Source organism: Bos indicus, chromosome 6 (genome assembly GCF_029378745.1).
Source record: "Bos indicus isolate NIAB-ARS_2022 breed Sahiwal x Tharparkar chromosome 6, NIAB-ARS_B.indTharparkar_mat_pri_1.0, whole genome shotgun sequence".
Taxonomy (NCBI): domain Eukaryota; kingdom Metazoa; phylum Chordata; class Mammalia; order Artiodactyla; family Bovidae; genus Bos; species Bos indicus.
The window spans coordinates 109,415,873-109,439,549 of NC_091765.1; the positions used below are offsets into that span (position 1 = coordinate 109,415,873).

General features: G+C 48.8%; 1 protein-coding gene across 1 annotated transcript; it reads right to left on the minus strand.

The window, feature by feature from the left end:
* Window positions 1-709: 709 nt before the first annotated feature.
* NKX3-2 (NK3 homeobox 2) lies at window positions 710-4,403 on the minus strand. The gene is made up of 2 exons (XM_019962174.2): window positions 3,792-4,403; window positions 710-2,283 (listed from the first exon to the last, which is right to left on the minus strand). Exons 1-2 carry the CDS (start codon window positions 4,255-4,257, stop codon window positions 1,757-1,759), a joined length of 993 nt encoding a protein of 330 aa, XP_019817733.2. The 5' UTR covers window positions 4,258-4,403; the 3' UTR covers window positions 710-1,756.
* Window positions 4,404-23,677: the final 19,274 nt, after the last annotated feature.

Genomic DNA, 23,677 nt, shown 5'->3' on the forward strand with positions numbered 1-23,677 from the left:
AAGTGCAGGAGACACCTTTTTAGCTCTTCCTTCACCCCTAATCGGTTCAGAATTCCAGCGAGAGTTTTTGCTAGCCTAGTCTGGAAACGAAATAATAATAGGATCACTTGGAGCAAACTCTCAGAAAATTGAAAGCAGAGAGGATACTGGCAGGTGGACAAGTGAACAGGTGGGATTGGGGGTGGGGGCATGGAAATTGGCAGCGGGTTCAGCTCTGGAGAAGGGAATGGCAATGGCAGCCCACTCCAGTATTCTTTCCTGGAGACTTCCATGGACAGAGGAGCCTGGCGGGCTACAGTCCCTGGGGTCGCCAAGAGTTGGACAGAACTGAGCGGCTTTCATTCAACTCGGGACGCTTCCTAGACTCTGACACACTAGTGCCCATGGAGGGGGGGGGGGGGGCGGGGGAAGGGGAATCTTAGGCATTTGCTCCGGATTCACTGGGATTCCTCTGTGACTCCTGCTAAGTCCCAGAAATAGCGATTCCCTGAGCCGTGCGGGTTTAAACCCTTCCTGGAGGTGAGGAGCCAGGTGGCTTCTGTGGTGGGGGAGAGGACTCCTGGAGAGGACTGAATGGGAGACTGAGCCCACGATACCGGTTCCCCCAAAGCCAGACAGAGAGAGGCTCAGAGAACACATGGCGTCCAGGAGGGCATGTTAAACTAAAAGTTTATAAATTAAAAGGGGAAAAAAATACAACGAATAGAGCTTCCAAATTTCACAAATCTTTTTAAAGTTAATACTCTAGTTGAGTGCACAATGCCCTTAAGGAGGCGACAAGCGGCGAGGCTGACAGGGTCACCTGTCTTAGGGACAGGGATGGGAGAACCCGGGTCCGGAGGCAGGAGTCGCAGAGGGTGGAGAGGATATTCACATTGAATACAAAAATAACGGTCATTTGAATACAAACAACTGCAAAGTGCTACAAGTTTTAACCTCCTTAAAAAGAGAGAGAGAGAAAGAAAAAGAAAGGAAAGTTCTGTGAAGGACTCCTGGTTTGCTCTCTCTCCTGGTTCAGGGGCTTCCAGGAGCTGCCTGGGTTGGTCGCAGCCCCGGGACTCCGAGACGGAAGACACCGGGCCATGCCCTGCTCAGTGCCCAGAGGCTCCCTTCCATACATTCAGCACCCAATCAGGCGCCCCCACCCAAGCTGCGACAGCGGGGAGGGATGGGGCAGAGGGCGGGCAAACCAAGCACTTCACGGTTCAATGAACCCCTAGCCTGGGGCTCCTTGGGGACTGCCCGTGTTCCGTACCCCTTTGTAACAAATGCGATTTCCAAAAATAATAGATATGTAGATATACATAGATCGGTAGCATGGATACCATGAACTAGTGTGGCCTAGCGCACGAAGCTCCCGCAGGCCTGACATGCTGGGATTCAGGCTTCCGTGGTCTCCAGGAGCTCTCTCCGCTCTGGGAAACGCCATCCCCAGGCAGACACAACCCAAATCCAACAGTGCGGTGGTAATAAATAGTGTCCGAGGGCTTCCCAGCAGGTGGGGACGAGGGGACGCCGGGTCCCTAGGCCATAGGATGCCTCTGTTCCAACTAGAAAAAAAGGCGCCCCCCTCTGGGTAGACCCCATCCCTGCGGCCAGGGCGCACGTCCTAGCGAGAGCAGCCGAGCTGGATTTCATCCTCCACCTGCCGCCCCCTCGGCGGGGCGCCCCTGTACCGGGCACAACCCTGCAGGGCCATCGGCGCCCGTCCGGAGCTGGGGCACTGGGATCCTTCGCGGCCTCACCGCAGGCCGGCTCACTGGGTGCCCGCGGCGGCCGCGCACGTGGAGAGCGCCCAGCCAGGGAGGCAGTAATAAGGGTAATAGTAGGAGGGCTGCAGGGGCAACAGCGAGGGTGGTCGCAGCACCTCTCCGGGCAGGTACTGTCTCTGATCGTCGCGGACCAGCACCTTCACCGCCACCTTCTTGGCGGCGGGCGCCGAGGCCAGCAGGTCGGCAGCCATCTGCCGGCGCTTGGTCTTGTAGCGACGGTTCTGGAACCAGATCTTCACCTGCGTCTCAGTGAGCTTCAGCGACGCGGCCAGGTCTGCGCGCTCCGGCCCGGACAGGTAGCGCTGGTGGTTGAAGCGGCGCTCCAGCTCGAAGACCTGCGCGTGCGAGAAGGCGGCGCGCGAACGCTTCTTGCGGGGCTTGGGCGCAGCGGGCCCCTCCTCCTCCTCCGCGCCGCCCGCCGGCCTGCCGCCGCCACCGCCGCTGCACAGCGTGGGCACGCGTGCGCCTCCCGGGCCAACCCCGTCGTCCTCGGCCCTCGGGCTGCGGTCGCCTGCGGACCCGGTGGGAACAGAAACAAGACAGTGTCAGCGCCGCCGAGGAGTGAGGTCCGGCCTCAACCGCTGGCGTGGGGGTTGGGGGTTGGGTTGGGAGGCGGATATACACTTTGATCCCGCCGGAGTGGTGGGGTGGGCCTGGAAGCCACGGTCCGGGAGGCGAGTCTTAAAACTCTGCCCCATTCGCTTCCTGCTTCTCTCTAGGCTTGTGAGCCGGCAAGGAACTCAGCCGCTGTATCAACGCTGTGCGGCCAAGATCCAGCTCCCTGCCTTCTCTGAGCTCCTCCGGGCTCTTCTCAGCAAATGGGGACATCGGGTCTGAGCGTCCCCCAAAACCTTCTCCGCTCTCAGTCCTAGAACCCCGGGACACTCTCCCTGGGTTCACCCGCCACCTCGCGCGCGCACACGCATCACACGCGGGCTGCGGCAACAGGCTACTGTCAAGGACGTGGGTAGGTTTCTCCCTCGCCCTTCGAAAGGATATAAAAGGAAGGCTGGGGATTGAGGGGTGTCCCCGCTTCGAATCCTTAGACCCTAATCCGATGCCTGCTCCTGGGTCCCTTCCTTGCTCCCCCCGGCTGCACCCTAGCAGAGGTCCAGCACTCTGGCCTGCAGCAGATACTGTTCGATTGGAGCCAACGCTGAGGCCTACACCGTCCAACCGAAAGGGAACGCACGGGGGTCTTTCTGACCAAAGCGCGTCCCGGCTCGTGGCTGAGGAGGGCCCTCTCCCTTTTGGGTCTGGGATGACCTAAATCGAGCCCGGCTGCCTTCTGCTGGCTGCGGGGTTACTCCAGCTCTTGGGTCTTCAGCCCAGCGCAGCTCTCTCTAGCCTGGGGTCTAAGAAAGCTACATAAACCCTCTTCCCAAAGCTCTGGCTTGGTTGGGTTCCGGCCCACTTGAATGTTATCCCTTGCTACCTATCTTTGAGCTGCCCGGTCCAGGCTCTGGGACCTCAGGCTGGGAGCATCTCTGATCTCTGGGCCTTGGAGAAGGAAATGGCAACCCACTCCAGTATTCTTGCCTGGAGGATCCCATGGACAGAGGAGCCTGGCGGGCTACAGTCCGTGGGGTCATAAAGAGTCCAACAGGACTTCAAAGAATAAACAATAACTGCTCTGTGGGCCAGGCCCAGGGTACTGGCTCCCCAAGGTCTCTGGTTCGCTGCCTCTTCCCTTTCCTTGATTTTGGGGATTTGGAGACAGACTCAACCCAAGGCACTGGCGATGGACTCAAGGCTAGGATGCAGTGGTTCCCTCCCACCCGGTTCTAAAGCACACTGCCCGAGATCGTCGTCTGAAACTTCACCCCATCCGCCCTCTCTGGGGTTCAGTGGCTGGAGGGTTAGAGCAGCCCTCGCCAGCGCGCGGAGCTAAGGGTCTTGGCCAACGCGGGGGGCCCAGGGCGCGGGGTGCTCACAGCGCGCCCACCTCACTCTGCGCGGTTGCCCTCCTTGCCCAGCCCCTCAGCCCGGCCCCCTTTCCCAGCGAAGCCTTGGCCGAACCTGAGACGCTGGCCGACATCTCACTGTCGCTCCGGCCTGCGGCTTCCTCCTCCAGGTCCTTGGCGGCGGGCAGCTCGCAGACCGGCTGGCCGAGGCCCAGGGTCGCCCCTGCACGGCAGGCGCCGCTGGCCCCCGGCGGCTCCGCGCAGCGCCGGCCGCCCTCGTTCTCCTCGCTCAGCGCCGAGTCCGAGTCCCAGCCGCCCGGGCTCTCCGCGGTCCGCCCCGCAGCCGTTCTGGTCCCCGCAGGCGACGCCAGCAGAGAGTCCTCGGCGCCCCCCAGCGCGCCCGCGTCTGTCTCCCCAAAAAGTCGCCAGCAACAGACAGCGGGCGCCGAAGCCACTGCCACCGCTGTGCCCCCGGGTACCGAGCGCCCCTCGGTCGCGGGCAGCCCGCCGCGCTCCTCTTTCTTGTTGAGGATCGCCTGGATGGAGAAGGGCGTCAAGGTGTTGGCGCCGCGCACAGCCATCAGCGCCGCGGGCCGGAGCGGCCGGGCGGGCGGGCGGCTGGGGCGCGCGGGCAGCTCCGAGCTGGATGGAGCGCGCGGGGGCCTCTGCAGCGCGAGTGAGCCCGGCGCGCGCGCGCGAGGCCCCTGCAGCCCACTCCTGCGCTGCCTAGCAGCCTCCGCCCCCCACGGGCCCCGGATCAGCGCCGACCCTCACCCCCACTTCCGAGGCCCACCCCACCCGGAGACCCCCCCTCCCCCCCAATCCAGCGCCAGAAGTTCTCCTTTTCGCAGCTCGGCTGGATTAATCTCCCTTAGGGGTGGGCCGGGGTCTGGCCCTCGGAGGACTTGGAGTGGGGAGGGGAGGATCGGCGAGGCCCCCCTCCGCGGCTGCAGTCCCCTCTCCAGCGCCTCCGGGGCGCACGGCCCGAGTCACTTTTTCTTTGCGCCTCTGGTCTCTTCCTTCCCCGCCTGCAGGATTTCGCTCCTCGGATCGTCGTCTCCGAGCCCTGCTGGGCCGGCTCTTCCGGAGCCCACCCCCGGCGGCGAAGGCGGCGGCGGCGACGGCTTCAGGATTCCGAGAGGCGCGGGGCACCTTGTTACCCCCGTCCCGGTTTTATCTGTTTCTTCTCTCTTTCCTTCCCCAGCGTTCCACCGTCCACCCCCCCTCCCGCCCGGGTGTCATTCCTCACTGCTGAGTGACAGCATCAGGCCACGCCCCTTCGGGGGGCGGTCCCGGGCCTTCCCGACCGCCCATTGGTTGGGTCCTCCTGGGCGACGTTGACTTGAACCGACAAAACTGGGCACGTTGCTCAGAGAAAGTCAGGGTCTGACTTAACCCCTTTTCTCCCAAGTCTGGTCCTCGAAGCATCATACTCTAGCCGCAGGGACGCTCAGCCACCTAGACCACGGCTTCTTACCTATTCTGGCACTTTTATGGAACGCGCGATATTTAGTTGAGTCCGATCTGGGAGGGAAACCCAAGTTAACGCAGTTCCTTAAGTCGTGCGCTTATTTTCTGTTCTCTAGGGAGGTTTATAGATTCGAAGAATAAATTGCTGCTTCTTTTCCCCTTCCAGTTTCGCGGCTTCCTCACGGCTCATTCTTTTCTCTGAAATAATGAATGAACCAAAAGTCACTCTAGAAATAGTTTTCTTTCCTCACCGGATTGTATTTGATTCAGTTTCTGGAGAGGCATGAAAAAAGAAAAGATGGGACAGATAGAGCTAAAGTCAGACAAGAAATTGGAGGGCATCTTTGGGAGTTTCTGGAAATTCAGCGATCATTTCCCTGGGCGGTCAATACTGAATGTACTTGAAGTTTGTACAATTTTACACGAGGAATAAAATTGAAGCTTTCTGTTTGTTCTTGAAATATTCTGCTACTTGTGAGTTGAAAAACATTTTTATTTAAAAGAATATCTGGGAATTACCAAAGTAGAGATCCTGAACAGATGACTTTAATGCTGTTTTTAAAAATGAGTAGTGAATTGTTTTATGTAGTAGAAGCCAGGCTAAGAAACACAAATATTGTGGGTATGTCAAAACATTTGTTACTCTATTTTCATTATTAATTTTTAAATAAATACTTTACTCAAGGAACACACTTCATTGTTTTCTATAAATTTTTGCGGGAGGTTTAAAACCAAATACACAATTTGAACCATTAAATAAGCTTAAAGAGCTGTGATTTTAATTCAGTGATTTTAATTTAATTGAAATTGCTGGGATTGGTATTTTTGGTACTACTAAAACAAATAACATCCGCCCTTGTTAGCTTTCTTTTTTTGTGGTTCTTGTTCTGCACCGCAGGATGAAATCCACACACTGGTAGTTTGCAGGGCCAGTGGAGGGCTTCGAAGCATCTATACTTTCCAGCATTTCAGCCACGTGACGCTCTCTCGCATCCCAAACACACTCCAGTGCAGATCCTGTGGTGTTTGGGGAGGGAAGGGAGAAGAAAACCTTACCCTTGGAGAGGTCATTGCCCTTTAGTAGTACTATACGACTACTTCAGTTTTCTGGGAAAGGTGTTTCAATTTGGTGTCCGTTGGCGGCAAGTGTAAGGAACAGGACTCTCTTCAGGCCCCGAGGAAAACAGAACAGAAGGCACACGATGTTTCAAAAGAAAACCATTCTTTCCTTCCTCTCGCTGACCTTGATTTACCCTTTAAGTTACGCCCCCCCTCCCACCACCTTAGACAATTTGTTGTTCCTCTCTGGGGGCGAGTTGAGGAGGAGATGGACAACAGTGGCCCAGAAGCAGAGAAGCGAGCAGGTGTGAACTCTGTGTCGCAGACAACCATCCCTTTATGGGGTTAGGACTTGATGGAGACAAACACGCAGAGATGCTGGGGGGTTGAATGACCGAGTGTTAGAGTGAGTTTGGGAGCTATACAAAGACTTACTTGAATATATAACCACCTCTTGGTTCCCCCGCTCCCAATGTTTTTTTAAAGAGCCCCAAATCAAAGTAGCATATACCCCGTGCCACAGGCTTGGGTAGAGATTTTTCAAAGCTTAGAAAGTTGTAGTTCGGTGACTTTGAGCTGCCTGTTTTGTTTGTTTGTTTTTTGGTGTGTGCCCGGGGTATAAGAGTCTTCAGGAAGCGCGCAGCGAGGGACCGAGTCATCTCGGGCCACTGCGGCGGCCAGTTAACCTTTAGGTCTAGGGAATGCCTGCAGGCAGGGCCGGGAGTGTTGGCGGAGAGGAAGCTCGCGGGTCTGGAACTACAAATAGAAGCTGATGGTGGGGTTTGGTGGGAACCAGGAGGCTTTGGGGGCCGGTGAGCTGAGCTGGACGGATGCATAGAGGTTTCCCGGGTACATGCCCTGCAGAATCAAGGCCGGCGAGTGATGAGGGGTGTATGGCGAGGGCGCAGCAAGTCAGCGCTTGTCGCTGCGCTGGAGACTGGGGGACCAGTCTCACAGGGGCCCCGCTCGCAGCCCAGAGAGGGCAACTTTCTGAGCACTTGACCGTGAGCTCCGGGGAATCCACGGCTGCCCGACAGCGCCCGAGGTTCGATCAGTTCCGAGCTCCGGCCCGGGCCGACCCTGGGAATCTGTGGAGCCCAGGAGCCCCCGGCGGTCGGCCGGGCTTCGGGGAGGCGCTTGGCTCGCTCTGCGCCCTCCCGGGCCCCTCGCCCAGCTCTGTCTTCGTCTTCTCTCTCTCCTTTCCATCCTCATCCACCACCCTTCCTCCTTTGCAGTTTGGTTCCTGCACGCCGCTTGCGTGCCGTACCCTCCAACCCCGAGCCGCCGAAGCGCCGTCGGAGGGTGAGGCTTCCGCGGGACCGGGCGCCGCGCGCAATGAGGGTGGGAGAGCCGCAGGGTCGGCGATGGGGGAGAAACCCCAGCTCCCGGACAGGCGCGCGTCGCAAGCTGCCGCTCACGCCCCCGCGCTGCCCCGGGCCCGCGTCCGCCGGGATGCTCCCGCTGTGCCCCCGCGCGCCGCGCCCCTGCCGCTTTCCACCTGCGCCCGGGGCAGGATGCGGGGAGACGCGGCAGGCGCGATGGCCGGCGCGGGAGGCTGCTTCGCAGTGGGAGGCCACGCGGGTCTCTCAGACGCCAGTGGCCGTGGCTGGATTCACCTGCTGTCTCTGGTCCAGGGTTTCCAGTCCTTTAACCCGAGGGTTTGTACCCGGTTCTCTTCGAGGCCGATGCTAAGTTGCGCGGGCTGACGCGCAGGGAAAGGGCGCCGCGCAGGACTGCCTCGTTGGAGCCAGATCCAGGCAGCCTGAACCTGGGAATTACCCCCCTGTCCCCGTCCACAGGCTCTGGAGGTCACTCCACGCGACGGAGGCACCCTGGGCATCAAGCGACGGGCCACTTGCCAGCCAGCAGCCCCTGGCTCCTGGGTTCCTAAGTCATCCTCATTCAGGCCCCACAAGGATTTTTCACCCACGTGGTCCAGGTGTATCATCAGACCATTATTATAGGCCGAGGAAGTTTCATATTTAAGCAATTGCTGCCCTCCAACAATGTGCCAGGATCGCAGCTTATTGTTTAATCTACATTTCCCTGAGGGTGGAAAACATTATTATCCCTGTTTTACAGATAAGGAAACTGAGACTCATGGAGTGAGTTTAAATGACTTCACCATCACTAAGAAGTTAAGTCAAGATTCAGATCTGACTTTGTAATGCCAACCCAGTTGGGTTTTCTATTCTAACAGCTCTCCCCTCCCCGTAAACCTTCACGTTTATTCTCATTAAAGATTTTCCATCATCTTTCTTATTTATTTCTGTGCTACATTCATCAGGAAAGGAACTTCAAACTTAAGGAAATCAAAGAATTTAGGCAGTCAAATCTAACCTTTTTTTTTCTGTTTGGTACTTTTGAAAATAAAGAATGCTAAGGTCTGTGGTGAAGTGAAGTGTTAGTCGCTGGCCCAGGTGCTCAGTCATGTGCTCAGTTCTGTCCGATGCTTTGCGACTCCATGGACTGGAGCCCGCCAGGCTCCTCTGTCCATGGAATTTCCCAGGTGAAAAGGAGGGAGTGGGTTGCCATTTCCTTCTCCAGGGGATCTTCCCGACCCAGGGATTGAACCTGGGTCTCTTTCATTGCAGGCAGATCTTTACCATCTGAGCCACCAGGGAAGCCCAAGGCCTGTGGATCTGAACCTAAACCTTGTTATGAAGAAAGAAAGAAACACGCCATTATTATTCTAATCAACAGACTAAATCATGTGTTGAGGGGAGACAGCCAGGTGATGAAAGTTCACTAAGTTCAAAAATATGGGGACCTGAGTTTTGCTCGAGGCTTTGAGATGATGCGATACGGCCTCATGAAAGGCGTGTTTCCTTTGGAGCTAGTCTTCTTAACTGTAAAAAGCTAGAGTTAGAAATCACCCCTCAATTTTACAAAGAAATGTACGCACTCCCGACCCGGCCTGGGTACAGTGGAGGACGAGCGCCATCTAGCGGACACCTCTGATGGATGTGCGGGTACCAATGTAGAGAAACGTGGTCGGTGCTGCTGCTGCTGCTAAGTCGCTTCAGTCGTGTCCGACTATGTGCGACCCCATAGACTGCAGCCTACCAGGCTTCTCCGTCCCTGGAATTCTCCAGGCAAGAACACTGGAGTGGGTTACCATTGCTTTCTCCTAGAGAACTGTGGTTAAGTAGAGCCAAGAGAATGTTGGTTTCATTAACACGGAAAGTTTTTATGTTTACGCAGTCTCATGTTATCAGAGCTATAATAGCCGAGGTGCTGCAGTTTAAAACTCACCCAGACACCATCTGGCACCCCACTGAAGACTCACACCTTCACGGGCAGGGGGAAAAGATGGGGGTGGGTCGGTTGCAGTAGGAACCGGAGACCTCTTGGCGTAACATCTGGATTCTTCTCTGCTGCCTCTCTTGCGAACTGGACCCGAGCACCCGCTGTATGGCGATTTAAGGTACACACAATCTATGTGATATACCGGAGTCATAGGCAGGTTTTTCTTTTTTTCCAGAACTTAACTTCTTCATGAGACTAATGGGGGTGTTTCACCCCAAACACCAGCAAGTTCAGGCATTGCAAATAAGCCCATCTTGTCTCTCGGATTATTTTTTGCATTTGGGTTATCAGACAGTGGATGGGTGATGGTGCTGTTTGGGCGAGGGTTAAGAAGGAGAAGCAGGTGATTGAATAAGCGGGATACTGCTTTGTGCTGATAATTGTGAAATACCAGGAAAGCCTTCTGAATCTGTAGTATTTCTGTCTCTAAGTAACTATTCTGGGGGCCTTCATGGTATTGTGTCGGGTTCCCCTTACAAAATTTTCCAACCCATTTCCCTTCCTGAAGTTTCTATCATTTAGTTAAGGTTAAACGAGTGTTTCCTGATTGCTTACTGTGTCTCAGCACTGTTCCAGGTGCTGGGGCTCACCACCCTGTAAGGTGCTACTCTTAATAGGCTAACATTTGAGTGGAGAAATACCATCAAGAAAACAGTGCCTGCATAAAGCAGTGCCTGCATAAAGATATGACAGAGGGTGATTTGGGCTATTCATTAAAATCTTTCTTTTCTCCTTTTTTTCTTTCTTTTTTAAACTCATGCCTTTTCATAAGTAGAGTCGTCGGTTTCAGGTGCATAACACAGTGATTTGGTATTTGTATATACTTTATTTAAAGTGATTACGAAATATTCATTCTATTTCCTGTGCTGTACATTACATTCTTCAGTTCAGTTCCGTCGCTCAGTTGTGTCCAACTCTTTGCAACCCCATGAACCGCAGCACACCAGGCCTCCCTGTCCATCACCAACTCCTGGAGTCCACCCAAACCCATGTCCATTGAGTCGGTGATGCCATCCAACCGTCTCATCCTCTGTTGTCCCCTTCTCCTCCTGTCGCCAATCCCTCCCAGCATCAGGGTCTTTTCAAATGAATCAGCTCTTCGCATCAAGTGGCCAAAGTATTGGAATTTCAGCTTCAACATCAGTCCTACCAATGAACACCCAGGACTGATCTCCTTTAGGATGGACTGGTTGGATCTCCTTGCAGTCCAAGGGACTCTCAAGAGTCTTCTCCAACACCACAGTTCAAAACCATCAATTCTTTGGAGCTCAGCTTTCTTCACAGTCCAACTCTCACATCCATACATGACCACTGGAAAAACCATAGCCTTGACTAGATGGACCTTTGTTGACAAAGTAATGTCTCTGCTTTTTAATATGCTGTCTAGGTTGGTCATAACTTTTCTTCCAAGGAGTAAGCGTCTTTTAATTTCATGGCTGCAGTCACCATCTGCAGTGATTTTGGAGCCCAGAAAAATAAAGTCAGCCACTGTTTCCACTGTTTCCTCATCTATTTCCCATGAAGTGATGGGACCAGATGCCATGATCTTACTTTTCTGAATGTTGAGCTTGAAGCCAACTTTTCACTCTCCTCTTTCACTTTCATCAAGAGGCTCTTTAGTTTTTCTTCACTTTCTGCCATAAGGGTGGTGTCATCTGCATATCTGAGGTTATTGATATTTCTCCCAGCAATCTTGATTCCAGCTTGTGCTTCCTCCAGCCCAGCGTTTCTCATGATGTACTCTTCATAGAAGTTAAATAAGCAGGGTGACAATATACAGCCTTTTCCTATCTGGAACCAGTCTGTTGTTCCATGTCCAGTTCTAACTGTTGCTTCCTGACCTGCATACAGGTTTCTCAAGAGGCAGGTCAGGTGGTCTGGTATTCCCATCTCTTTCAGAATTTTCCACAGTTTATTGTGATCCACAGAGTCAAAGGCTTTGACATAGTCAGTAAAGCAGAATAGATGTTTTTCTGGAACTCTCTGGCTTTTTTGATGATCCGGCGATGTTGGCAATTTGATCTCTTGTTCCTCTGCCTTCTCTAAATCCAGCTTGAACATCACATTCTTCTGTCTTATTCATTCTCCACCTCGTAGTTTGTACCTCTTGATGCCCTTCCCCGTCTTGTCCTCCCCCGTCCCTCCCCCACTGGTAACCACTTCATTGTTCTCCGTATCTGTGAGTCTGTTCCTGTTCTGCTATGCTCATGCGTTTATTTTCTAGATTCCACATATAAGTGAAAACTTATAGTATTTGTCTTTCTCTATCTGACTTACTTCACTGACCATAATACTCTCCAGGTTCATCTGTGTTGTTGCAAACGGCAAAACTTCATTCTTTTTTATGACGGAGTGATATTCGTGTGTTTGTGTGCAAGTGTGTATCACGTCTTCCTTATCCATTCATCTGTTGATGGACACAGGTTGGTTACTTAGCTATTGTAAAAATGCTGCTTTGAAGATGTATCTTTTCAAATTAGGCTTTTTATGTTCTTCATTTGTATAGCCAGGAGTGGAATTACTGGATCATATGGTAACTATTTTTATTGTACTGGCCAAAAAGTTCAAGTTTTTCTATAAGATCTTATGGAAAAGATAGTTATTTGGGGATGTTTCCTGGTGGCCTAGCGGTTAAGATTCTGGGCTTTCACTTGCCATGGCCCAGGTTCAATTCCTGGTTGGATATCTGAGATCCTGCAAGCCAAAAAAAAAAAAAATCAATATATTTGAAGTTATTTGAGGAACCTCAACATAACTAATTATTTGTGCTTAGTTGCTCAGTCATGTCCAACTCTTTGTGACCCTCATGGACTGTAGCAGGTGGAGACCAGTATCTTGTTAAAATAGCACTGTCAGAATCAGTCAGTTCAGTCACTCAGTCATGTCCGACTCTTTGCGACCCCATGCACTGCAGCACGCCAGGCCTCCCTGTCCATCACCAATTCCTGGAGCTTACTCAAACTCATGTCCATCGAGTCTGTGATGCCATCCAACCGTCTCGTCCTCTGTCATCCCCCTCTCATCCCACCTTCAATCTTTCCCGGCATCAGGGTCTTTTCAAATGAGTCAGTTCTTCACATCAGGTGGCCAAAGTATTGGGAGTTTCAGAATGTCAAAATGGCCAGCACCAAAAAGACAGCAAATGACAAGTGTTGGCAGGTATGTGCAGAAAAGGAAACCCTCATACACTATTGGTGGGAATGTAAACTGGTGTAGCCACTGTGGAAAACAGTATGGAGGGTTCTCAAAAAAGCAAAAAATAGAGCTGCCATATGATCCAGCAGTCCCACTTTGGGATGTACACTCAGGCAAAACTATAATTTGAAAAGATACATGCACCCCGGTGTTCATTGCAACACTATTTATAATAGCCAGGATGTGAAGGCAACTTTGGTGTCCGCTGACAGATGAATGGATAAAGAAGATGTAGTACATATACAATAGAATATTACTCAGCCATTAAAAAGAATGAAATAATGCCATTTGCCACAACATGGATGTAGCTAGAGATGATCATACTAACTGAAGTAAGTTAGAAAAAGACAAGTGCCATATGATAGCACTTATATGTGGACTCTAAAATATAGCACAGGTGAACAAATCTACAAAACCAAACAGACTTACAGACGTGGTTGCCAAGGGGAAGGTAGGTGGGTGAGGGAAGGATTGGGAGTTTGGGATTAGTGGATGCAAACTATTATATATAAGATGGTATAGCACAGAGAACTATATTTCACGTCTTGTGATAAACCATAATGGAAAAGAATATAAAAAAAGAAGAATGTATACATGTGTATAACTGAATCACTTTTTTGTAAGCAGAAATTAACACAACATTGGAAATCGGCTAGACTTCAATAAAAAAAAATTTTTTTAATGCTTCTTTGTTTAATTCATTCAACAAAGATGAGGCAAGCTGATCACAGAGTGGGGCCAGGACGATTCAGGAGACAGAGGGAAGGTGTGAAAAGCCATTGCGACAATGGGCGGGGAAGAAATCAGGGTAGCGATGTGGAGCAGCTGAGGAGGAGCGAGGGTGTATTTGAGGTTCACGTCTGTGACCTTAAAGTGAGACTGGTCAGCGCAGGTGTGTGCATTTCTCCAGCGATGTCCCCCTGCTCAGGGAAACACAGACACACACACACAGCCCCAGCATAGGGTGGGCAGACACTTGAGCTACTCGGTGTCCAACATTATGGGACCATTAACAAGAACAGCCAGGGAGTTAAGGCTGTTGGCAGGAGAGGGTTTAGCATCATGGAATCTAAGCTGGATCAGAGCAAAAATAATGACTCAAGGAAAGTGACTGATCAATTCAGGATCAATGGGGTTAGAAGGTAGAAAGCGTACAGCACTTGCTGAATCTGTTGGGGACGTGAGTTGGAAGGAGGAGTGGTCAGCGATTTGGGCCAAGTTCCAAGAGGCCCACAGGTGAGTCTGAGGTCAAGGATGATGGCAGAGGCAGTGACTTTTGGAGGTGTCGAGTGACTCCCTGCTGTTCCTCTGAAACTTCTCAGAACCTTTGCTCCTGTTCCTCTTGCCTGCACGCTGTCCTATTCCTCATTGTCAAGACCCTACAGACCCACCAGGTCTGGCAAGGAAAATTGAAACAAGAAAATGTGCTATTTTTAACATAACACTGTTCTCCACCTGCCTGGCTCAGCTCGGACATTCCTTTTGTCCTAAGTCCTTCTGGGAGTTTCCCATTCCCTACCTGTTTTGACCTGTTCCTTCTCAAAATGAGGAAATCCACTATTTTTGTTTTGTTTTGTTTTAATTTTATATGGCCAAGAATCTGCCTGCAATGCAGGAGACCCAGGTTCGACCCCTGGGTTGGGAAGACCCCTGGAGAAGGGAATGGCAACCCACTCCAGTATTCTTGTCTGGGGAATCCCACAGACAGAGGAGCCTGGAGGGCTACAGTCCAAGGGGTCTCAAAGAGTCAGACATGACTGAGCGACTCACACACACAGATAGTTGATTAACAATGTGTTAGTTTCAGGTGTACAGAAGTGATTCAGTTATACATATATCTAATCTTTTTCAAATTCTTTTCCCATTTAGATTGTTACATAATATTGAGCAGAGAAAGAGTGGAAACCCATTATTTTAGAATGATATGTCTGTGTCCCCAACTCGAGCACTTGTCTTTAATTAAACTGACTCATCTGGGCAAGTTGCCACTCAGTGATGATAAAAAAAGGGTGTAATTCAAAAGAGTGACTTTTTTAGAGTAGCATTTCTTAAATTACAACCCTTTGCAACCTCTTTTCACGTTTTTGCCCTCTGCATGTATCCATCTATAAGCTGTATTTCTTTAGTGTGTATGCATATAAAGTTTTCTTCAGTTGTGTCCAACTCTTTGCAACCCTATGGACTGCAGCCCACCAGGCTCCTCTGTCCATGGGATTCTCCAGGCAAGAATACTGGAGTGGGTTGCCATGCCCTCCTCCAGGGGATCTTTCCAATCCAGGGACTGAACCCAAGTCTCTTACTTCTTCTGCATTGGGAGGTGGGTTCTTTACCACTATCGCCACTTGGGAAGACTTTATTTATTTAATATCTTTATTTAAATGACTACTTAAAAAAATGACTACTTTCTTTTTTAAATCATCTACAGTTGATTTACAATGTGTTAATTTCTGCTGTACAGAAAAATGATTAGTTATACATACATATGCATTTTTATATTATTTCCATTACAGCTGCTGCTGCTAAGTCACTTCAGTCATGTCTGACTCTGTGTGACCCCATAGACGGCAGCCCACCAGGCTCCCCTGTGCCTGGGATTCTCCAGGCAAGAACACTGGAGTGGGTTGCCATTTCCTTCTCCAATGCATGAAAGTGAAAAGTGAAAGTGAAGTCGTTCAGTCATGTCTGACTCTCAGCAACCCCATGGACTGCAGCCTACCAGGCTCCTCCGTCCATGGGATTTTCCAGGCAAGAGTACTGGAGTGGGGTGCCATTGCCTTCTCTGTCCATTACAGCTAATCATAGGATATTGAGTATAGATTTCAGTGCTGTATAGTAGGATCTCATTGTTTATCCATTCCATATATACTAGTTTGCACCTGCTAACACCAAACTTCCACTCCATCCTTCCCCTATCTCCCCTCCCCCTTGGCAACCACAGGTCTGTTCTGCGAGTCTGATTTTGTAGATAGGTTCATTTGGGTCCAAATGATGACTTTTTAAACTTTAAAACAACTCACAAAAAAAAAGTTTGTATAAGTAACAAATAAATATGTTTTTATATAAATAATATATACATACATGGGGAGAAGGCAATGGCACCCCACTCCAGTACTCTTGCCTGGAAAGTCCCATGGACGGAGGAGCCTGGTAGGCTGCAGTCCATGGGGTCACTAAGAGTCGGACACGACTGAGCAACTTCACTTTCACTTTTCACTTTCATGCATTGGAGAAGGAAATGGCAACCCACTCCAGTGTTCTTACCTGGAGAATCCCAGGGATGTCGGGGCCTGGTGGGCTGCCATCTATGGGGTTGCACAGAGTCGGACACAACTGAAGCGACTTAGCAGCAGCAGCAGCATACATACATACATGGTGCATTGACAATCTCTTACCAAATATCATCTTTCAAAAATATACGTATGTAATGCCAATAAAATGATGTTGGTAAACTGGCTCGAAATAATAGGATGCTGAAGGCTCTGGGCCTGGGCTCGGCAATCTGTCATAATGACGGATGGATGAGAGCTAGAGAGACATTACAGCACGCCAGCATCAGCCTGAGACTTTCTCTCTGGCACAGTTAGGAAGACGCAAAGGAAACTGACCCAACAGAAATGTGTAGGAAATTTCCCCAAAAGATGTGTGCTAAAATGCTTGTAGCCTCATTTTCTGGTTTCCAAAAACCCAGCAACTCTCCAGTGTTCATCAAGAGGCAGATAAGGCAGGTGTGGTACATTCACAGCATAGGATACGACTCAATCACGAGGATGAGCCACTCTGAGGCAGCTGTCGGGATGAACCTCTTGAACACTCACCCAAGCATTCCCAGTGCCTGGAATGGGCCTGGGATTGTGGGCTCTTCGTTGTTCAGTTGCTAAGTAGTGTCCGACTCTTTGCAACCCCATGGAATGCAGCATGCCAGGCTCCTCTGTCCTTCACTGTCTCCCAGAGTTTGTTCATTTTCACGTCCATTGTGTTTGTGATGATATCTCACCATCTTATCCCCTGCCACCCTCTTCTCCTCTTGACTTCAGTCTTTCCCAGCATCAGGGTCTTTTCCAAGGAGTCGGCTCTTCCCATTAGGTGGCCGAAGTATTGGCGCTTCAGCTTCAGCATCAGTTGTTCCAATGAATATTCAGGGTTACTTTCCTTTAGGATGGACTGCTTTGATCTTGCAGTCCAAGGAACTCTCAAGAGTCTTCTTCAGCACCACAATTTGAAAGCATTTCTTCGGCACTCAGCCTTCTTTATGGTCCAACTCTTAGCAGATATTTATTGAATGAGCAGTCTCCTTTTATCCTCACACAACCTGAGATCAGAGAGATAGGTATGAGAATTCCCATTTACAGATGAAGGCTCTGAGACACAGAGAGGCCGAGTGATTTACTCAAGGAAGTGGGCCCTGTGCTGGGATCCCTGCTAAGTCAGCCTGCTTGCCATCCTCCTCTCTTCCATAGCTGGTCCCTTAGCCTTTTAACACAAATAACATATTTCAGTTGCTTTTGTTGTTGTTAAATCATCTTCTGAGGCCTAACTTGGAGATGTTTATTTCCATCGTGGGATGTTTTGGACTGGGTTTTGAAGGGGAAAGGCCCAGAAGACTGTGCTTTCAGAGAAAGGGGGTTAGACTGGGGTGGGGGGAGATTTATGTCGAGGCATTACAGCAAGTTCTGTCATTCTGCCTAAGGGAGTGTGGCAAGAGACAGGAAGAGACGAACAGGATCCGGGGGCAGCCCTTGCGCTTAATGGAATGTCGAGTGAACAGATGGGCCCGAGCTGTCCTGGCGACTGTCAAAGGAAGAAGCAGTCCCTGAGCACATGCAGGAGAACCGGGGCTGGGGACACATGGGGACATTCAGAAAAGGGCTCCGAGTCCAGTTTCAAAAGCCCTCTCTCTAGAATCCATCCATGTTCAGCTTGGGAGGAAGTAGGAGTCCCGGAGGTGGAGGGTAGACAGATTTATTGGACTTGAATTTCACTTAAAGGCTAGATTTTCTTTTTAATTTTATATGAATGTATTTACAGAACTCACAGGAAGAGACTCACAGATTTATGAAAACAAATTGATGGTTACCAAAGGGGAAAGGTGGGGAGGGGAGAAAGGATAAATTAGGAGGTTGGATTAACATATACACACTACTATTATATATATACATATACATATAATTTATATATATACATGTATATAATTTATATTATATATACATATATAAAATTTATATTAATATATATAATTTTTTGGCCATGCTGCATGGCATGTGGAATCTTCTTTCCCTGACCAGGGATCAAATCTGTACCACCTAGAGTGGAAGAGTGGAGTTCCAACCATCGGATTACCAGGGAAGTCCCTACACTCTACTATATATAAAAGAGGTCATCAAGGACCTACTTGTAGCACAGGAAACTCTACTTAATATTCTGTAATAACATATATGGGAAAAGAATCTGAGAAAGAACAGATACATGCATGCTGCTGCTGCTGCTGATTAGTTACTAAGTCATGTCCAACTCTTTGCGACCCCATGGACTGTAGCCCTTCAGGCTCCTCTGTCCATGGGGTTTTTGTAGGCAAGACTACTGGAGTGGGTTGCCATTCCTTTATCCAAGGGATCTTCCTGACCCAGGAATGTGTATATGTCTAACTAAATCACTTTGCTATCCACTTGAAACTAACACAAAATTATAAATCAACTATACTCCAATATAAAATAAAAGTTAAAAAAAAAAGAATCTGAAATGACCACTTATATGTCCTTTTAAATTCCAAGAATGTTTACTGGGGAAAGAATCTCTTTGAAGGACCAGAGGACCCCAAAATAACAGGGATGAAATGAATAACAGTGTTTGAGGGGAAACAGGGACACATGAGCCCAAAATAGGGAAAGGCAAATTCCTGATGAATACTTACTTTGGGATGAAACAAAAATGTTATTTGACTCTTTCAAGTAAGACTTGTTGAAGACTGACAAATTGGTTTCAGCAAATAAACACAACTTTGAGCCTTGATGATACACTTATTTTGAAAAGATGACATTTGAAAAAAAAAAAAAAAAAGCAAGGCACAAATTCTGCCAGTGGTCACAGAGAGCACATTTATTAAAAGCTAATGGAGAGGCTGATCCTTCAGGAGATAAAAACTGAGTGGATGAGAACACAGATGGTTTCTGCAGAGAATCTGAAAAGTTAATATAGAGTTTCCACTTTAGAAAGTATGGCATATGAGGTATTTGTCAAGGCTCCACTGCAGCAAAGCATACCGATGTTAGATTAATTACGAACTTGAACTGCATCCTTAAACTGCAGTGCTGAGCTTGCTAGTGAATAAAGAAAATCCACAAGCCAGTTGTTCTTATATTGAAGCTGAAGTATGTGTAGAAGAGTGCTGGTTATTAAGCTATTGTCTCTTAATTCCAAATCTACCTTCTGTATTTCCCACTGTGGTGGTTGAACTGGGACTCTTGCAAACCCCACTTCTCCTTAGCCAGCTGGCCCTCTGGCTTCTTCTGGCCAACTGTGGGTACTAAGCACAGACTAGGAGGCTGAAGTAGGTGAAGGAACTTGCTTCCCCTTGTCTGGTCACTCTTGTTAGCCTCCCCCCAGCAGTGTTTCTGCACTCCAGCAGTAGCAGTCGATGGCAGCCACAGTGACTTCAGTTTCCCATTTTGTCTCCTGCTCTAGAAAGAGCCGTGATGTCCCATCTCGGGGGGCCCGGCCCCACCCTGACCACACTCCTCAGGGGTCTGCTCATCACCACTGCTTGGCTTCTCTTCAGTTTCCTACCAAACTCTACCTTTCTGTTCCCCAAGCCGAGCGGGGATAATGGTTGCTTTCTGAAGTTACTCTGCATCATATCAGTATTACCCTTTTGTTTTAGAGTTCTCTAACTAATTAAAATCAGCTGCCAGTATTAATACTAATAAATAAGTGATATGGTTTCCAATAGCTGGACCATGACTTTAACAGGTCTGAAATTCTCTCTTGTCACATCGTAGGAAGAATATGGTTTACATCAGGCCTTCAAATCCAGCACTGAGGGGCTGCTTCAGAGAAAGACAGGTGATCTGAGGTTAAAAATTCTTATAAATTTGCTAGTGATTGGACTCCAGGCAAACAGTGAATGGTGTTTCCTAGTGGGAGAGCTGGTACTTAGGAAATGCTTTCAGCAGGATGTATCTGGTCTTTGCAGGGTTGCTTATAGCCACAGCACAACCCACACACACACAACCCTCTGAAATCCATTGATTTATGGGGCTTGGCTCCTGGGAAAACATCACACAGGCTGTGTAACCATCTAGGTAGAGATGCTCCATAACCAACATGGCTTTTTGCTGTGTAAGTACTGTAGGTGCAGGTATATTTTTAGAGGCTCCATGTGTTGATCTGTGCACATCAGTGTCCCAACGAGAAAGGGAAGTACACTGGGCTGTCCTCAATCCCTATGCTTCACTGGTGCTGAACAACTACTTATGTCCTTGAAACTGCTAGTAAAGATTGGTGCTGGCTAAGATCTCTGATGGGTCTGACTTGACAGTTGGTCCTTTATGTTAATAGAAAGGCCATTTCTCAGAAGATACTGTGGCTTCATCAAAATACAGCAGCAAACAAGCAAGAGGAAGATGTGGATACAGATCTAGGAGGATCCCAAAGATGAGAGTGCAGAAGGGCATCCCTGGGTCAGTGGTGAGGAGACCCAGGGCGAGACAGCAGCCAGCCCAGGACGGAGGAGCGACTCAGACAACTGATAGGCTGAGAGCTGTTTTCAGCCAGATCCTTCCGGCCTCGGAGTATCTTTTACAATCTAGCAGTGACTGCGAGAGTTTGGCCTGAATTCTTTTGTAGACTTGGCTTGCCTGGGTCATGGGCTGATACAGCTCTTGCTTTCTTCTCTGTAATCTAAACGTGGGAGGCAAAAACATCAAAACTTTTAGGAGGATAGCTAATTGCTGTTGAATCTTAAGACATCTGTTCAGTTCAGTTCAGTTCAGTCGCTCAGTTGTGTCCGACTCTGCAACCCCATGAACCGCAGCACGCCAGGCCTCCTGTCCATCACCAACTCCCAGAGTCCACCCAAACCCATCCATTGAGTTGGTGATGCCATCCAACCGTACCATCCTCTGTCGTCCCCTTCTCCTCCTGCCCTCAATCTTCCCAGCATCAGGGTCTTTTCAAACGAGTCAGCTCTTCATATCAGGTGGCCAAAGTATTGGAGTTTCAGCTTCAATATCAGTCCTACCAATGAACACCCAGGACTGATCTCCTTTAGGATAGACTGGTTGGATCTCCTTGCAGTCCAAGGGACTCTCAAGAGTCTTCTCCAATGGCATTGAAATACGTATAATATCATATATGAAATGAGTCGCCAGTCCAGGTTCGATGCACGATACTGGATGCTTGGGGCCGGTGCACTGGGATGACCCAGAGGGATGGTATGGGGAGGGAGGAGGGAGGAGGGTTCAGGATGGGGAACACATGTATACCTGTGGCGGATTCATTTCGATATTTGACAAAACCAATACAATATTGTAAAGTTTAAAAATAAAATAAAATTTAAAAAAAGAGTCTTCTCCAACACCACAGTTCAAAAGCATCAATTCTTCGGCACTGAGCTTTCTTTATAGTCCAACTCTCACATCCACACATGACCACTGGAAAAACCATAGCCTTGACTAGATGGATCTTTGTTGACAAAGTAATGTCTCTGCTTTTTAATATGCTGTCTAGGTTGGTCATAACTTTCCTCCAAGGAGTAAGCATCTTTTAATTTCATGGCTGCAGTCACCATCTACAGTGATTTTGGAGCCCCCAAAATAAAGTCAGCCACTGTTTCCACTGTTTCCTCATCTATTTGCCATGAGGTGATGGGACCGGATGCCATGATCTTAGTAGACATAACAAGATCTAATTACAAAATGAAATTTATATTCAATTACATTAAAATTAACCAAAAAGTATCATAAAGAAAGTGGCAAGATAAACCCTTGGGGTGTGTGTGTGTGTGTGTGTGTGTGTGTGTGTGTGTGTGTATGTGTATTTGGCAGAGTGGTATTTGCAACAGGTTTACATGAAGGTTTATTGTGCAATACATAAAGACATGGGCTTCCTTGGTAACTCAGTGGTAAAGAATCCGCCTGCCAAGGTAGGAGACGTGGGTTCAATCCCTGGGTCAGGAAGATCCCCTGGAGAGCCTGGTGGGCTACAGTCCACGGGGTTGCAGAGTCAGACACAACTTAGCGACTAAACAGTAGCAACAACAATATAAAGATATATTCAATATATTTATTATTTATTTTTTATTTTTTTCTAATTTTATTTTATTTTTAAACTTTACATAATTGTATTAGTTTTGCCAAACATCAAAATGAATCCGCCACAGGTATACATGTGTTCCCCATTATAACTTTATATAAAATAGTGCATAAATATATATCTTTATATTAAATATATAAAGGGCTCCTACAAATCGGTAAGAAAAACACAAAGAACCAATTGGGAAAATGACATGAACAGGCCTATCACGAAAGAGGAAATAAGGATAGAAAAGAAACACATGAAAAGATGTTCATCCAGTGCAACTGGTTGTAAGCAATGCAAATAAAGACCACAAAGAGATATTTTATATCCACTCCATAGGCGAAAATCAGGAAGTCCGATCTCACCAAACATCAAGGGAAGGAAACACACTGCTGGTAGGAGTCCAACATAGTAAAAGCATTTGGGAAACAAACTGGCATTATCTTCTAGGAATCGGCTGTCAGACACTGAAGCAGAAAGCTGGGTGTGTCTCAGTGTGGAAAATGGGGACATATATTAACCCTTTAGCCTTTGAAGTGGCTGAGTGGCCTCTGGTTCACAGGCTAATGGTCGCCTCATGCAGCCGCCAGCCTGCTTTCTGCTTTCCTTGATGTGACAGTAAGTCATTTTCTATGTGTACAATGATTAGTTTGGGAGGTTCTGCCCACAAAATATCATAGAATATTCACAGAAGCAACCCAAAGGCCAGTGCTTAGTATATTGTGATGTAGTCTTTCAAGGAATACTATACAGCCTTGAAGATATACTAACTGGAGCTATGCACATTACTATGGATGAATTTCAAAGCACAGCAAAGAAGAAAAAAGCAACTCAAATGACCCTTAAAATAGGATTCTATTTACATAGTTTAAAAATGTATTCAAAACTTAAAATATTGCTTACAGATGTGTGTGTGTGTGTATAGATAGATAGATAGATAGATAGTAATGTGACAAGCTTGTATTTAGAATGGTGGTAACCTTGGAGGCATGCAGGAAACTGCCAAGGTGGTAGTTAATAGTAGTATTGGCCTATGTTTTCAATGTGTTAGGGGCTGTAGCTGCTGTATTAAACTGCAGATATACAGATTACAACCTGCTGAAAGAGGTGGCGTAAATTATCCCCATGGGGTTAGCAGTAGCTCCCCCGCATTGGAGCTCCCACCCTGGGGAAGTGAAAACCCTTGGGTCCCCTTGATTGAACATGTCCTGCGGGGCGGGACAGCAGCCCAGTGCCCCACAGTTGTGTGCTGCACGTCTGGCCACCCTTGGAGTTCTGGCTCACACTTGTGGCCCCAGTGCTGGGCGAGGAGCAGCACAGAGCTGGGCGAGGAGCAGCACAGAAGCGCATCTTCCCGCCCAGGGGGCCCAGTGGGAAGACGCTGCCTACACAACCATCTCCTTCCCCTGAGAAAAATGCCTCTGTTAGGGTATGGTCAAAAGTTCTTGATTTGGCTGCACACAAATAGCTCGGCAGCAGTTTTAGGAAATATAAGATGCTCTTGCATGTGGGATGAACAGGGCATAAAAAACAAATGAAAATCAAACGATTGAGGGGAACTCCCTGGTGATCCAGTGGTTGATTTTGTGCTTCCAATGCAGGGGGCATGGGTTGGTTCAATCCCTGGTTGGGGAACTAAAAACCCACATGGTGTGTGGTGCATGAAAAGAAAAAGAA